The sequence below is a fragment of the Balaenoptera borealis genome (assembly GCF_965194805.1).
Source record: "Balaenoptera borealis genome assembly, chromosome: 19".
In the NCBI taxonomy this organism is placed as follows: Eukaryota; Metazoa; Chordata; class Mammalia; order Artiodactyla; family Balaenopteridae; genus Balaenoptera; species Balaenoptera borealis.
In genome coordinates, this window is record NC_138878.1 from 18,679,728 (window position 1) to 18,695,116 (window position 15,389).

At 39.3% G+C, this 15,389-nt stretch overlaps 1 protein-coding gene across 11 annotated transcripts in view; it reads left to right on the top strand.

The window, feature by feature from the left end:
- Positions 1 to 15,022, top strand: part of TERB1 (telomere repeat binding bouquet formation protein 1) — a 53,237-nt gene extending 38,215 nt beyond the window's left edge. For 5 of the 11 annotated variants that reach the window (XM_082368913.1, XM_082368909.1, XM_082368914.1 and 2 more), the window contains 5 exons: positions 527 to 591; positions 884 to 979; positions 7,006 to 7,155; positions 7,899 to 7,964; positions 11,263 to 15,022. In XM_082368913.1, the coding sequence (XP_082225039.1) occupies positions 527 to 591; positions 884 to 979; positions 7,006 to 7,155; positions 7,899 to 7,964; positions 11,263 to 11,450 (565 nt within the window). In that variant the 3' untranslated portion in view covers positions 11,451 to 15,022. Of the gene's footprint in view, positions 1 to 526; positions 592 to 883; positions 980 to 7,005; positions 7,156 to 7,898; positions 7,965 to 10,634; positions 10,923 to 11,262 lie in introns of those variants that run through there. The other 6 variants (XM_082368915.1, XM_082368918.1, XM_082368917.1 and 3 more) reach the window with 6 other exon arrangements.
- Positions 15,023 to 15,389: the final 367 nt, after the last annotated feature.

Here is a 15,389-nt window from a genome sequence, read left to right on the forward strand (position 1 = left end):
GAATTTGTTATTTCCTCTTTTTTGCTCTCCTTCCTTCCTGTTTTCCTCTTTTATAACTTTTTCTTCCATGTTTCTGCTGGCATCAGTATTATTGACCTCTGGAGTCTTGTTTAACTCCACTTTTTTTTTTTTAATTGAAGTAGAGTTGATTTACAATGTTTCAGGTGTACAGCAAAGTGATTCAGTTATATATATATATACACACACACACACATATATATACTTTATCAGATTCTTCTCCATTATACGTTATTACAAGATATTAAATAAAGTTCCCTGTTCTATACTATAGGTCCTTATTGTTTATCTATTTTTTATTATATATAGTAGTTAACTCCGCTTTTAGAAACAAGGCTATAACCATTGCATACCATACTTTGGCAGAATTTGGTAGATTTTGGTAGATCCTGACTCCAGCTCTTTCTGCCTGTCAAACATCAGAATCACACTACTGCTTACGGAAAGATTTGTTCACACACCAAACAATATGTTTACTTTTATTAATCTGGTGTCTATTTTCTTTTAGCGACCATATTTTTAAACATCCAACTCCTATTGCCAAAAACACAAAGCAGCAGTTACCAGTAACAGGTATGACTAAAAATGTTTCTTCTTTGATTGTTCAAGAAAACATATTTAGGTGATTAATATAGCTAAAAGTAATATCTTCCCTCTAACATATAAGCCATGCCTTTGACTCTCTTTCTGGTCTAAATGCCTCAGTCACCTTTTATTGATATCCTTTCTGTATATCCACTAGGATGACTGGAAGTGTAGTACTGTGCTACAGTTTATGAAACTCCTGAGAATTAATAAATCTAATAAACGTCAGGTCCTTTTCACTAATCAAAAATATCTTGCATTTTGCAATTTTTTTCCCCAGATCCATTTACATTATGTTCAGATATAATAAATAAAGAAGTCATTGGTTTTCTAGCAACAGACAATTGTTCCAAAATATTGAAGTATAGATGCTCAGGTAAATATATTTTTAATTGTAGTTGTTTCATAATTAAAGCTTTATATGATATTAATTAACTAGAATTTGTAATAGTTCTACCTGTGTGATTTAAAATTCATTTCCTTTGGACAAATAACAATCTGGGGTCTCATAAAACACTCAAATTAATACCTTCTATCTGCATTAGTCTGTGTTCCCAATATTTGCTCATATGAATCAATGCAGCTAATACTCTTTTTTTCTTTTTTGAATTTTATTTAATTTATTTTTTTATATAGCAGATTCTTATTAGTTATCCATTTTATACATATTAGTGTATATATGTCAATCCCAATCTCCCAGTTCATCACAGCACCACCACCCCCCTCCACCGCTTCCCCCCTTGGTGTCCATATGTTTGTTCTCTACATCTGTGTCTCAGTTTCTGCCCTGCAAACCGGTTCAGCAGCTAATTACTTTATTATTCTCTTTCTGTCACCATCTATAAGTTTAACTTTACTGAGTAAGGTAAACATTTTTTATATTTTCAGTGAGCCAATAAATAGGTATATATTCTGGATTATGAATAATCCAGAATTCCACAGTGCTTATTCCATCCCTTCTTCTCCTTCATATCCCAGTATTTGCTCTTTGTTTACTCTTACTGTTGCACCCTGCTCTTTGGAGAAAACTGAGGCTATTCCACATTAGGCTCAAAATATTACTATTCTTCTGTCTTAGATGAAGGGTTTATCTCTTTTACTCTAAAACTGGTATCTAGCTATAATCCAAATCCCATCTATGTTTTCTCCCCATTTTATAATAATACTTGTGTAGGCTTTCTCTTTAGTCCTTTTCTATTCATTAACTCCATTTGTCCCACCTTAAACTATGTTCATTTCTCCTCATCTTAAAAAATACCCAAGGGACTTCCCTGGTGGTCTGGTGGTTAAGAATCCGCCTGCCAATGCAGGGGACACAGGTTCGAGCCCTGGTCTGGGAAGATCCCACATGCCGTGGAGCAACTAGCCCGTGTGCCACAACTACTGAGCCTGTGTGCTACAACTACTGAAGCCCGCGCTCCTAGAGCCTGTGCTCGGCAACAAGAGAAGCCACCGCAATGAGAAGCCCGCGCACCGCATGAAGAGTAGCCCCCGCTCGCCGCGACTAGACAAAGCCAGCGCGCAGCAACGAAGACCCAACACAGCCATAAATAAATAAATAAATAATAAAAATAAATTAATTATTTAAAATTTTTTTTTAAAAAACCCAAATACTTTGTGTGATTTGCTATCCCTTCAAGTATTCATCTATTCTTTCTTCCACCGTCTATTACCAGATTCCTGCTCTTGTTCCCTTCTCTTTCAGCATATTCTTTCCCTTCTTAACCCCCTGCAGTCTAGCTTCTTTTATTGCCATTCTACTAAATTTTAATGTTAAAGGTTACCTGAAACCTCTTTTTTAACCCCCAAACCAATGACTTTTTAAAAGATTCTTATTGTCTTTAGTATCTCTGCACTGTCAACTACCATTCCTTGAAATCCTCTCCTCTCATTTGAAAACCGTAGTTCCCAAACTGTCCACCCGAGCTCCCTGGGGCTCTGCAGTGAACTCCAAGGGCACTACACAATATTTAAAAATTTATAAGTGAAACACAAAATGGTCAGCATCTTTTGGACACCACGTAAACTACTAGCTCAAAGTAGTTCACAGTCTCACCATTAGATTGTACTACATCTCTTTTGATGATGTCACTTCTTTGTGGAGCTGGGTTTTCAGTGGTTGTTGTGATTTTTTTTAAATTAATTATTTATTTATTTTTGGCTGCGTTGGGTCTTTGTTGCTGCACGCGGGCTTTCTCTAGTTGTGGCGAGCTGGGGCTACTCTTCGTTGTGGTGCGCAGGCTTCTCATTTCGGTGGCTTCTATTGTTGTGGGCATCAGTAATTGTGGCACGTGGGCTCAATAGTTGTGGCTCTCGGGCTCTAGAGCGCAGGCTCAGTAGTTGTGGCACATGGGCTTAGTTGCTCTGTGGCATGTGGGATCTTCCCAGACCAGGGTTCGAACCCGTGTCCCCTGCATTGGCAGGCGGATTCTTAACCATTGCGCCACCAGGGAAGTCCCAGTTGTTGTGATTTTTAAAAAGCAAGCACCACGTGAAAATCAGTGTGGAAAAGGAAATGAGGGTGGCAGTGTCCAGTCTGATTACAAGTTTTGAGAACTTGTGCTGTACCCAATTGTTGCACAAATCCCATTAGGAAATAACTGTCATTAATAAGAATGAAATACAAATATATATATATTTCAAATTTAGATCTATTATTTTTTTAAATGGCTACCAAGTTGTTAGAACATAAATACGTATTGAGTTGTTTTGGGCCTAATAGAACATTTGGTATTTCTTTTGGCCTAAGGGTGCTGTGAAAAAATCACCAAGATCTTTTTTTTTTTTTTAATTTTTTTTGGCTGTGTTGGGTCTTCATTGTTGCGCGCGGGCTTTCTCTAGTTGCAGTGAGTGGGGGCTACTCTTTGTTGCGGTGCGCGGGCTTCTCTTGCTGCAGAGCACGGGCTCTAGGTGCAAGGGCTTTAGTAGTTGCGGCACGTGGGCTCAGTAGTTGTGGCGCACGGGCTTAGTTGCTTCGCGGCATGTGGGATCTTCCTGGACCAGAGATCGAACCCGTGTCTTCTGCATTGGCAGGTGGATTCTTAAGCACTTTGCCACCAGGGAAGTCCCAATCACCAAGATCTTAAAGATGCCACAGAGTGAGACAGTTGGGAACCTCTGGTCAAAAATATTCCAGTTGGTAGAATGGATGCTCTATAACTGTTAACTCCCTTTCATCCCTTAGTTTGTTTGAGATAGTTCCTTCCTAGTTGCTTTGCTCCCTCAGTGACCATTCATTCTGCAGACACTTAGGGAGTGTTTATTCTGCAGCAGGCACTGGAATCAAAGATGAATAGAACTCAGTCCTCACTTCAGGAAGTTTACAGTCTATAAAGCTCTCCATTTTATCACCTTTATTCCTTTATCTTATCTTCCTGCCAAATTTCTACAGATACTCCCCCCAATATATAGTCTACAGCACTTACTCAACTCTGCTGCAGCATTTACTTTTGTGGCATCATCTATCATTTTACCAATGATTTTCAAATCTGTATCTCCACACTTCACGTCTACCTCAGGTTATAGCGTCATTCTTCCATTTCCAGCTGTACCTAGGACATACTCACTTTAATATTTTGTTACTTCAAGCTTAATGTATTCAAAGCACAACATCTTTCTCCCTCTTAAACTGCCCCCCCTCCAGCCACTCCATTTTTATTAGTGTTGCCATTATTCTTCTGACCCCCCAGATTTCTTTCTTTTTTTTAATTTATTTTTGGCTGTGTTGGGTCTTTGTTGCTGTGCGCGGGCTTCCTCTAGTTGCGGTGAGCGGGGTCTACTCTTCGTTGCAGTGCGCGGGCTTCTCATTGTCGTGGCTTCTCTTGTTGCGAAGCACAGGCTCTAGGCTTGCGAGCTTCAGTAGCTGTGGGCTCAGTAGTTGTGGCTCACGGGCTCTGGAGCTCAGGCTCAGTAGTTGTAGAGCACGAGCTTAGTTGCTCCGCGGCATGTGGGATCTTCCCCGGCCAGGGCTCAAACCTGTGTCCCCTGCATTGGCAGGCAGATTCTTAACCACTGTGCCACCAGGGAAGGCCCCCCAGATTTCAAACCTTGAATCATCTATAACTATCTTTTCTCCTTACATCCCCTATTTCTAGTCTATCATATTTGGTTCTTTCTTTCTTTCCCACACAGGCCCCTTTTCCTTCATGCCTAAATTACTAGCAGTCTTTCAGTCTCAAGTCTCACCAACCCCCAAGTAACGTGTATTGCTATTAACTTCTCTTCCTCATATGTGCTTTGTATCATGTCACCATACTAAAGAACCCTCAGTGCTTCTCTGTAACTCACTAAATCGAACTCTCTGCCTGGCTTTCAGAATTGTGTGGAACTTTGTCCTGCTTCCACTTGTTAAATTTTACTGCAATTTGTTCTGTTTAAGTCCACCAGAAATGTGCCATGCTTATTCCAAACTTTGCCATTCGATCCATTACAATCGAATTGTCCTAAACATCTCCCTTACCCCGACAGCTCATTATTCACCAATTTTACCTCAGAAATCTCTGCATTCTCCCTGCAAATGCTGTGTTTCAGAATCCCCTCATTTATCTGGACTGTTTAAGTTACCCCTCAACTGATCCTCTTACCTTCAGTTGAGCTTTCTGTAGACAAATCTTGTCATTTCCCTGCTTAATAAATATCCTTCAGTTCCTCCCATTGACTTGAAGATAATAGTTAAAAATCCTTAAGATGACTTTCAAGACCGTTTTTTTTTTTAATTCATTTAAGATTAATACATTTATTTATTTATTTTTTAGCACCTTTAATTATTATTTATTTATTTATTTTTTGGGCTGTGTTGGGACTTCGTTTCTGTGCGAGGGCTTCCTCTAGCTGCAGCAAGTGGGGGCCACTCTTCATCGCGGTGCGTGGGCCTCTCACTATCGTGGCCTCTCTTGTTGTGGAGCACAGGCTCCAGACGCACAGGCTCAGCAGTTGTGGCTCACGGGCCCAGTTGCTCCGCGGCATGTGGGATCTTCCCAGACCAGGGCTCGAACCCATGTCCCCTGCATTAGCAGGCAGACTCTCAACCACTGCGCCACCAGGGAAGCCCTCAAGACCGTTTTTGACCTGGCCCCTTGCAACACTTACCAGCCTCAAGTTTTCTCCCACAGTTCTCTCATACCTTATACTCCAGCCACACACAGTACCTGTGATTCTCTGAACACACTATGCTTTTTTACTCTTCTGTGCTTTTGCACGTGTTCTTTGTACTTGAAATGTCCTCATCCCTGCCAACTTTCTGCCTGGCTAACTTTTCCTATAGGTGACAGGTGGATAGAGAACTTTATAATGGATGGATGTGGCTAACATTACCTGAACCTACTGATCAATCAATATCATAAAAAGAGAGATAGTCAGACTTTATGTTTCTGTTAATGTGATGCAGTAAGAAGTACACAATACTACCTGTGAGGAGTTCTACTAAAAACAATTGAACCTGAATCTGATCAATCATCTAGATCTAGTTACTAGTTTCTTGGGCACACAGGAATATTTTAAAGGATGCAACTAGGATGTAATCAGCAAAACCCAGCCTTTGGGAAACTGCACATTACAAATGACCCAGGGTCTACAACAAGTAAATGACAAAGAGGAAGAGAGGAGAATTGGTAGATTAAAAGAAACTCAAGAGACATATCAGCTGAGTGTAATGGTGGACCTTGTTTGGATCATGATTTAAATAAACCAACTGTAAAGAGAAAGTTTTGAAATGATGGGGAAATTTGAACACTGACTGGATATTAGATTGTATTAAGCATAATTTTCTTAGGTGTGATAGTGGTTTTGCCATTTAAAAAAATAAAACAAAGTAAGTGTCTTTTTTAAAAAAGTTCTTATCTGTTAAGAATGCATATGAAGTATTTACAGATGAAATGATACTAGAATGCAAATTGCAGCCTTCATAGTCCAGTGTGTACATGGGGGGCAGAGCTGAGTAGGTGGGGTAGATAAAATATGACTCGCCATGAGTTAATAATTGTTGAAGCTGGATGATGGATATGTGGTGGGTAATTATACTTTTCTCTTTATTCTCATGTGTTTGAAATGTTCCATAGTAAAACATTACAAAGAAAAAAAAGAAAAAAAAAGACGACTGGGCATAAGGGTCACTTCCTTTGGATATCTTCCCTGATAGTGACTCCTGCTCAGAATTAGGCCAAGGTAGATGCTGCTTTTCTATATCACCATAACTCTGTTCACACCGCTATGGCAACACTTATTTCACTGTATTATATTTGTTGTCTTTACTCTCTCACATGACATGACTTGGAGTTTCTTGACGTATTTATAATTAAGTTGCTGATTTCACTTCAGTTACTATCATAAAGATATTTGCTTTCATAAATTTGTTATTAGATATTTTGTAACATCTATACATCACTTTAATTTGTTTTCTTTTAGGTTGCATAGCAGTAGGAAAATCCCTGAATAGCCGAAATTTTAGCAAGCTCTTACACTCTTGCCCATACCAATGTGATCGTCACAAAGTCATTGTGGAAGCTGAAGACAGATATAAAAGTGGACTAAGGAAATCACTTATCTGTAACAAAAGTAATTAATTCAGCAGTTTTAAAACTGTAATTATAGTAAGAAAGAGAAAAACAAATACCATATGTTAGCACACATGTATATAGAATCTAAAAAAAAAAAAATGGTTCTGAAGAAACTAGGGGCAGGACAGGAATAAAGACGCAGACATAGAGAATGTACCTGAGGACACGGGGAGGGGGAAGGGTAAGCTGGAACGAAGTGAGCGAGCGGCATGGACATATATACACTACCAAATGTAAAATAGATAGCTAGTGGGAAGCAGCGGCATAGCACAGGGAGATCAGCTCGGTGCCTTGTGATGACCTAGAGGGGTGGGATAGGGAGGGTGGGAGGAAGACGCAAGAAGGAGGAGATAAGGGGATATATGTATGTGTATAGCTGATTCACTTTGTTATACAGCAGCAACTAACACAACAATGTAAAGCAATTATACTCCAATAAAGATGTTAAAAAAACACAAAACTGTAATTATAACCATACCTTCTGAACTATGATCTAGAACATTAAGTATATTAAAAGATAAAGGGTAAAATAATGTTGAAAAGAAAATCTGTCTCTGAGCAGCTGTGATTTAAAATGTTCCCAGGGAGTAGATTTAGTCTCTAGTAATTTAAAAATTCATCCTAATCCACCTAAGGATTCCCATTAGAAGGGGGAAAAAGGGAATATCATACTGATGGGATTGATGTGATACTACTCAGATTGATACTCTAAGTACACTAAATGTTTTCTGTATTTTTCAGAAATTCTGCTGACCCCACGTAGAAGACGACAACTCAATAATGAATCTACTACCCCTGGAGGAATAAGTGAATATATTTAATTTTTAAATAAATATAAATTTCGTATATTCCTGAAAAAGAACAGCTGAATGATTGTTCTCAGTCACATCATTAATGGCTTTTAAATGATAACCCTTTCTTCTGATGAGGGTCATACTTCCTGACAAAAGAGGCTTCCCTCTTCCCTTTTTCATGTTGCTTGCTCATCTGTTACTTTCCAGCTGGGGAAGGGGCAGAAGAAAACTAACATTTATTAAGAACCTCCTATGTATTAGGTGTTTCATACATGTTATTTGCTTTATTTCGTATAATAACATTGTAAGATAAGCTATTATTTTATTCCCACTTTAATTTGTTTTCTTTTAGGTTGCGTAGCAGTAGGAAAATAGCCGAAATTTGCCAATGAGTTGGCAAATGGCAGAACTTAGATTCAAATGCAAGCCTGTCTTTCTCCAGAATCCCCTTTTCTATCCTCTGGATCACTTTTCTATTTTAAGAGCAAAGTTATTCTCCTATGCACAAGTGCTTCAGAAAAATTTTGCGGAAGATTTTGGTTCACATCTGTAGCACTTTGAACAATCAAAATTGAAGAGACAAATAGTATAAACCTTAGAGCCCTGTTTAAAAATTAAAATACTTCTAAACTATGAGTTAATTTACAGGAGTTTTTCTTTAACTACAGGGTTAATCACCATTTCAGGTTTATCACTATTTCAAATTTATCACAAGACTTAAAGAACATTACCATTATCTTCTGTTCATATGGAATTAGTATGTGCAGAGTAAGACTAAGCAGTTGAGTACACTACTTTTCAAAGTCACCTAGAAATTAGTAATATCTGTAGAGCCATTCTGTTATTTATTGTGAAGACATTTGGACTTGATCCATCCAGGAAACATTTTGCCACATACTTTTGTTTGGCCATTTTCACTGCCAAAACCTTGAAAGAAATTTCAAATTTACTTTTTCTAACTGGGTCTTTTTCTAGGTTAAAATTTCTGCATACAAATTAAAATTAAGCGCAGTACCACTACAGGGTAGCCCACTTTTTGAAGTAATATTTTCTGTAGAAACTGTTAGAAAATGGGTATTTTTCCATAGAAACGTTACAGTTGGAAATCTTTTTGACAAGGAGTTGGCATCAAATTAATAATAGAATTTCTTGAGCAGCATGTCTTAAAAGCAAATATATATATAACAACTAAAAGTATTCTATAATCATTTTTCATAGTAAAATCATTTGCAGAGCATCATGAAATATACATAATTATGGTTATATATTGATTATACAGAAGGATCCTAAATACTGTTAAGTCACTTTCAGCTCGTAAATACCTACATCTTTTTTGTAGATTCCAGTTGCTTAGCTAAAATCCAATAGTTAATAAGTTGGCCTGCTTTTTTCAAATTTAGAAAGGCATCTTGAAGAGGTAGTGATTAGATTGGTCTTATATCTCTTACAAGCAGGCCAGGAATATTTGATGTACTGCCATTTTTCCCCCTCTTAATAAATTTCCCTTTCATACTAGAGACATTCATCACCTTTCATTTGGTTATAGGTTACACTCAAATTTGAGACTCTTCTTTTGAGAAGGGACCATTTGCAGCATCTAAGTATTTAAAGAGCCTTGGGGGCAAGGCTCTCTTTTAGGATGGATTGATAATCTTGAGAGGGTTTGAAAAATAAGAGTTTCTAGGAGGGCTTCCCTGGTGGCACAGTGGTTGAGAATCTGCCTGCCAGTGCAGGGAACACGGGTTCGAGCCCTGGTCTGGGAAGATCCCACATGCCGCGGAGCGACTAGGCCCGTGAGCCACAATTACTGAGCCTGCACGTCTGGAGCCTGTGCTCCGCAACGAGAGAGACCGCGATAGTGAGAGGCCCGCGCACCGCGATGAAGAGTGGCCCCCACTTGCTGCAACTAGAGAAAGCCCTCGCACAGAAACGAAGACCCAACACAGCCATAAATAAATAAATTAATTAATTAAAAAAAAAATTTTTTTTAAATGGTAAGTTTAAAAAAAAAAAAAAAAGAGTCTCTAGGACTGAGCCCTCTTGCCTATTTTTCCCTGCTTTTTTCTAATGACCAATCAGTATTAGGAGGAGCACTGAAGAAGTCACAGAAGGGAGTCTTGTGGTGTAGAGAGCTGTTTCCTTCTTCTAGGCTGCCAACTATGCTGCTGTGGTAACCTTTGAGGTATTTGGCACAGATGCTAATTTAAGCGTAGAAGTCAGTGAGACGGCAACTGCAGGGGAAAAGTGGGGATTGGCTCTACATGAACAACCTCAGGACCCAATATCTTGAATGTTATAATAACCCATCTGGTCCTGATTATAATGAGTTCAAATCATTTAGCAAGTGAAGTTGAAATCATCTATTTCTCGGATAACCACAATTTTCCAGTAGACCCAAGTAAGAAGTAACTTCATTGATAAGTTTTAAAACAGTTTTTACCGGTAGTAACATTTTTATGTCAACAAATATTTATTGATCACCTACTATGTGTCAGACACTGTCTTAGGCACTGGGGACACATGGTGAGTAAAACAGACAAAAATCCCAGTCTTCATGGAGCCTGCATTCTAAGGAATACCATTAAGTAATATTTAGACATTATTTTCATTGATTTCTTGGCCTTCTGCTGGTAAGATTTTTCCCTCCTGCTTTAAAAGATCTGAACTATGGCTTCTATCTCAGGATAGATGGACTAACAGTCATGACATGCAAAGGCAAGATTTTCGAAGGTTGTCCCAGCATCGCTATTCAAGGTCCTACTAAAGTAAATAGCAGCCTTAATTGGAAATACAAAAACTCTTCCTCATCAGCATCTACCCACAATGATAACGTGCATTAACAGTGAATTAAAAAGCTTAAGGGACTTCCCCGGTGGTCCAGTGGTTAAGAATCCGCCTTCCAACACAGGGGATGCAGATTCTATTCTATGAAGTTATGGAGCCCTTTGGGAAGACTGTATCTGTAAGATAGGTAAGCTGTTTGTTAACTGTCCTCACAGGAATGTTGAGAGAATTAACAATCAAATGTTTATAAAATTTTGTGTTTCTTGATTGAAGGATTTTGCGAATATTATTGCAATAGGATTGTTACAATTATTGAAGAGATCACAGTGATAGCATCTAGTTTAATAGTAGGCACTCAGTTTTGTTTTGTTTTAATTGAAGTGGATTTCTATATGATGAGTAGTCCAGGCATGACGTTTTCTCACTGTGTAATCCATATCCTTAGAATAAGTTAGGCATTTATTTGGGTCTCAAGAACTCTTTCTTCAGCAAGTACTAATATATTCTACAATTCTCATTAATTACAGAAAAAAGAAGAATTCGTAAAAACTTTACTGAAGAAGAAGTAAATTACCTTTTCAATGGAGTTAAGAAAATGGGAAATCACTGGAATTTAATTTTGTGGTCTTTCCCCTTTCAGCAAGGACGGAAGGCTGTCGACCTTGCTCACAAATACCACAAGCTGACCAAACGCCCCAAGTGTGTGGCTCCTTGACTGGAAGAAGACTTGTCAGTTTTTAGTTTGATATCTTAAAATACAGTGTGTCGAAAATATAAAATTTAAAATATTCTTATAAACTCTTATGAGACAGGAAATGTGGCAATGGGGATACTGTTTTAATTACTTTTTGTGATGCTGTAGCTCATCAAACTATTAAAATAATTTATAAAACAAATACACTTCTGGATTTCCCTGGTGGTCCAGTGGTTAAGACTCCACGCTTTCAATGCAGGGGACATGGGTTTGATTCCTGGTCGGGGAACTAAGATCCCACATGCCTCGCAGCACGGCCAAAACAACAACAATAATAACAACAACAAAAATTGTTTAAAACAACTTTTTATTGTTTGCTTTTAAGTTACTTTTCTTCTAGTTGGAAACCAAACTATTAGATCTCAAACTTCTATTTTTCTTACTCTTTTTATATTCCATCATGCTGATGCATCCTCCATTATACCTAAAATGCTGTTGCTATGGCAAAGTGATCAAGTATCAGGGCATGAAAGCTCAGTTATGCTTATGTACTCATTGGGTCACTGCTTCATGTCATTCTTATAAATACCAAAGGGTATTTCCCTATAAGCATGTATTCTTTCACCCTTTCAGATCATGACTATGTCTACTTAGATAAAGCAGAATTTTTATTAAATATCTTTTATTCTGATCCACAATGAAAATTCCAGAGGGTTAATAAGCAGAAAAATTTTAAGCATGAGAATAATTTACAATTAGGAAAATTCTTTGCATCATTTAAAGTGTGAATGACTCTAGTCCATTATCTGTCAGTATTTCCTAAGCACTATGGGGATGATTTAAATGGTCTGCTGGGTTATTTTGATGTGTATTTCTCAAGATGTATGAATGTAGTTTTAGGTCAAGGGGGAAAACATTTTGTCTGTTGCCTCAGCCTTACTGGCAATAGTTGCTTTTTTTTTTTTTTTATTGATTGGAAATTATCTATGTAACAGAAAATCAAATACTACTTACAGAGCATCCCCAAGAGTATGACATACTGTAGCTGGGACACTGTTTTGTGTCAGTCACTGACACTATATTTAAAATAACCTGTACTGCCTTCTGAAACCTTGAAATTTTATCCTAACCCTTGGCTAACTTTTGGTTAATGTGAACTGCTTTTTTCCCTCAAATGGAATTTGGTAATAAAATAAGTGAATATACATCAAAAGGAAAGCCAAAGAATGATCACATATTAGAGGACTGTTTGACTTTAGGGACTCAGACCTGGCCAGTTCAACAGGGAATAAAAAGGGATTTCAATAATGTCAGACCCTTGCAGTCGGGGCTGACCTCAGTTATAGTTCCCTGCCAGAGGCATAAACTGCTGTACAACGATCTGGACATTGGCTATCTTTAGTTTTGCATATATCCTCAGGAACCTGGAATTTACTATTTCACAGGGTGATAATTGATGGTCAGTTCTTCGTTATGCTAAAATGAAATATACTTTTCTGGAGTACCTCCTGCAGAACCACAAAAGTTGAATCTCTTTTCCACATACCAGCCCTTGAGAGAGTTACAGATAGATATCTATCACTTTCCCCTCTACATCCTTTATCCTTCATGCTGATGAGCCCCAGCTACTTCCTGTTTCAGCTGAACAGTGTCATGTCCCCTTATGAGCTTAGTCACTGACCACTGGATACCTTTTTGTTTATAGACTGTGTCCAGAAAGAAATGTGGCCTGACTGGCAGAGTAGGGGGATCAGCTTCTTTGCTAGGACCAAAGAGGTTTTATGGACCTTACCTAAGATACTTCTTGGCATTCTACATGATCAACTCTCTGATTATAGTTGATATAGTTAAGACTTATAATTTTTATTAATTCCTATCTTGTTCTTACACATTTATTTTTAACTCCACTACAGGACTTCAGTGGCCCCTGTTAAATTTAATCTTGTTAGAATTAGTCTGTACTCAGTTTGTCACCCAGTGTGTTAGGCCTCCCTTCCTGCTTCAGGTCATCTACAGCTTCTATGAGTGTGCTGCTGCATTCTCATCCAAGTCATGGATGGCACCCTGAACTGGCTGGGCCAGGGCAGGAGATGGGGGCAGGTCCCTAGCAGCCTCCTCTGGTGGTCCTTGCTCATCAGCCCCCTCTGGGCCTGGTCTTTAACAAGCCTCAACACTATCATCCAGCCTACATTCACTTTCTTGTCTATGATGTGCATTGGCAAATGCCCCATTGAAATCCGAATTTTCCAGGTCTGCAGCATCCTCCTACCTGCTATTCCTGCAAAATAGAAACTGTGTAAATCTGGTGCTGTCTTTTCCTTTTCCAACTGGTCACATTAGAGAATTTCACCTAGGGCTGATGAAGTTCACTGGCCTGTAGTTTTCAACTCCATCTTTTGTCCTGTGAAAATTCAGACATTGCTTACCTTTTTATGATTTACAGCACTTTTCCTGCTCTTCCTAGACTTCCAGGGTATAATTCTTAATAGGTTTTCACTCCCATTGTCTTGTTTGAACCTTACATTCAGGTTGGCAGATGATATGCCCATTTATTGGATCTGTAATTCATGCTGCCAAAATTCTGGCAGAGCCAGGATCAGAATCCTACTCGTCTGAATCCCACATACATGGTTGCTTTTCTGACATATCCTACTTTCTTGTGATATTTAGAAATGCCTTGTAAAATGCCTCTGCTTCCACAGAGGCTAGCAAGAGCCCTCAGGTAGCGGCCAGACCTAAAGTGAAACTCGATAGGTGAAATGTATTTTTTCTTTCCTTTTCTTCCATTACCCTCTTCCTTCCCCTTCTCTCCCCTGTCCCTTCCCCCTTCATATCTCTTCCTTCCTTCCTTCCTTTCTTTCGCTCCCTTCCGTCCTTCCTTTCTTTCTCTTTTTCTTTCTTTTTTCCTGAAGGAAGGACATTAAAGCCTCCTATTTCTGGTGTCAAATGCTGGCTCCCAGAAAATATCATTAAAAAAACCAAACACTGGGGCTTCCCTGGTGGCACAGTGGTTGAGGATCTGCCTGCCAATGCAGGGGACACGGGTTCGAGCCCTGGCCTGGGAAGATCCCACATGCCGCGGAGCAACTGGGCCCGTGAGCCACAACTACTGAGCCTGCGCGTCTGGAGCCTGTGCTCCGCAACAAGAGCCCGCGCACCGCGATGAAGAGTGGCCCCTGCTCGCCGCAACTAGAGAAAGCCCTCGCACAGAAACGAAGACCCAACACAGCCAAAAATAAATAAATTAACTAAAAAAAAAAAAAAAAAGAAAAAGGGCTTCCCTGGTGGCGCAGTGGTTGAGAATCTGCCTGCTAATGCAGGGGACACAGGCTCGAGCCCTGGTCTGGGAAGATCCCACATGCCGCGGAGCAGCTGGGCCCGTGAGCCACAACTGCTGAGCCTACGCGTCTGGAGCCTGTGCCCCGCAGCGGGAGGGGCCGCGATAGTGAGAGGCCCGCGCACCGCGATGAAGAGTGGTCCCTGCACCACGATGAAGAGTGGCCCCCGCTTGCCGCAACTAGAGAAAGCCCTCGCACGAAACGAAGACCCAACACAGCTAAAAAAATAAAATAAATAAATAAATAAATAAATAATGTAGCTATTAAAAAAAAAAAACCAAACACCTGTTAATAAGTAAAACCAAGCAAATTACTCACTACAGTAAAGATCACTACCTCGTGGTCTTAATAGGGTCAAGGAAGGAGGAGGTGAAAAGCAGGATATTTGTGAGGATTTGGGGGTCTAGTTTAAGGCCGGTCTTTCAATTCGTGGTTCGATTAGGATTAAGCGAAGTTCATGATAGAATAGGTTAAGATCGGTAAAATTGGAAGTACCGGGATGCTATCAGAAGATAGCCAGAAAGCATTGGGTCCTTGGTCAGGTTTCTCAAGATTTCTGAGCTTTAAGTTCCTCACCCGTAAGAGTTAGACAAGATTCAGTGAGATAACGTGTGACTCTGGC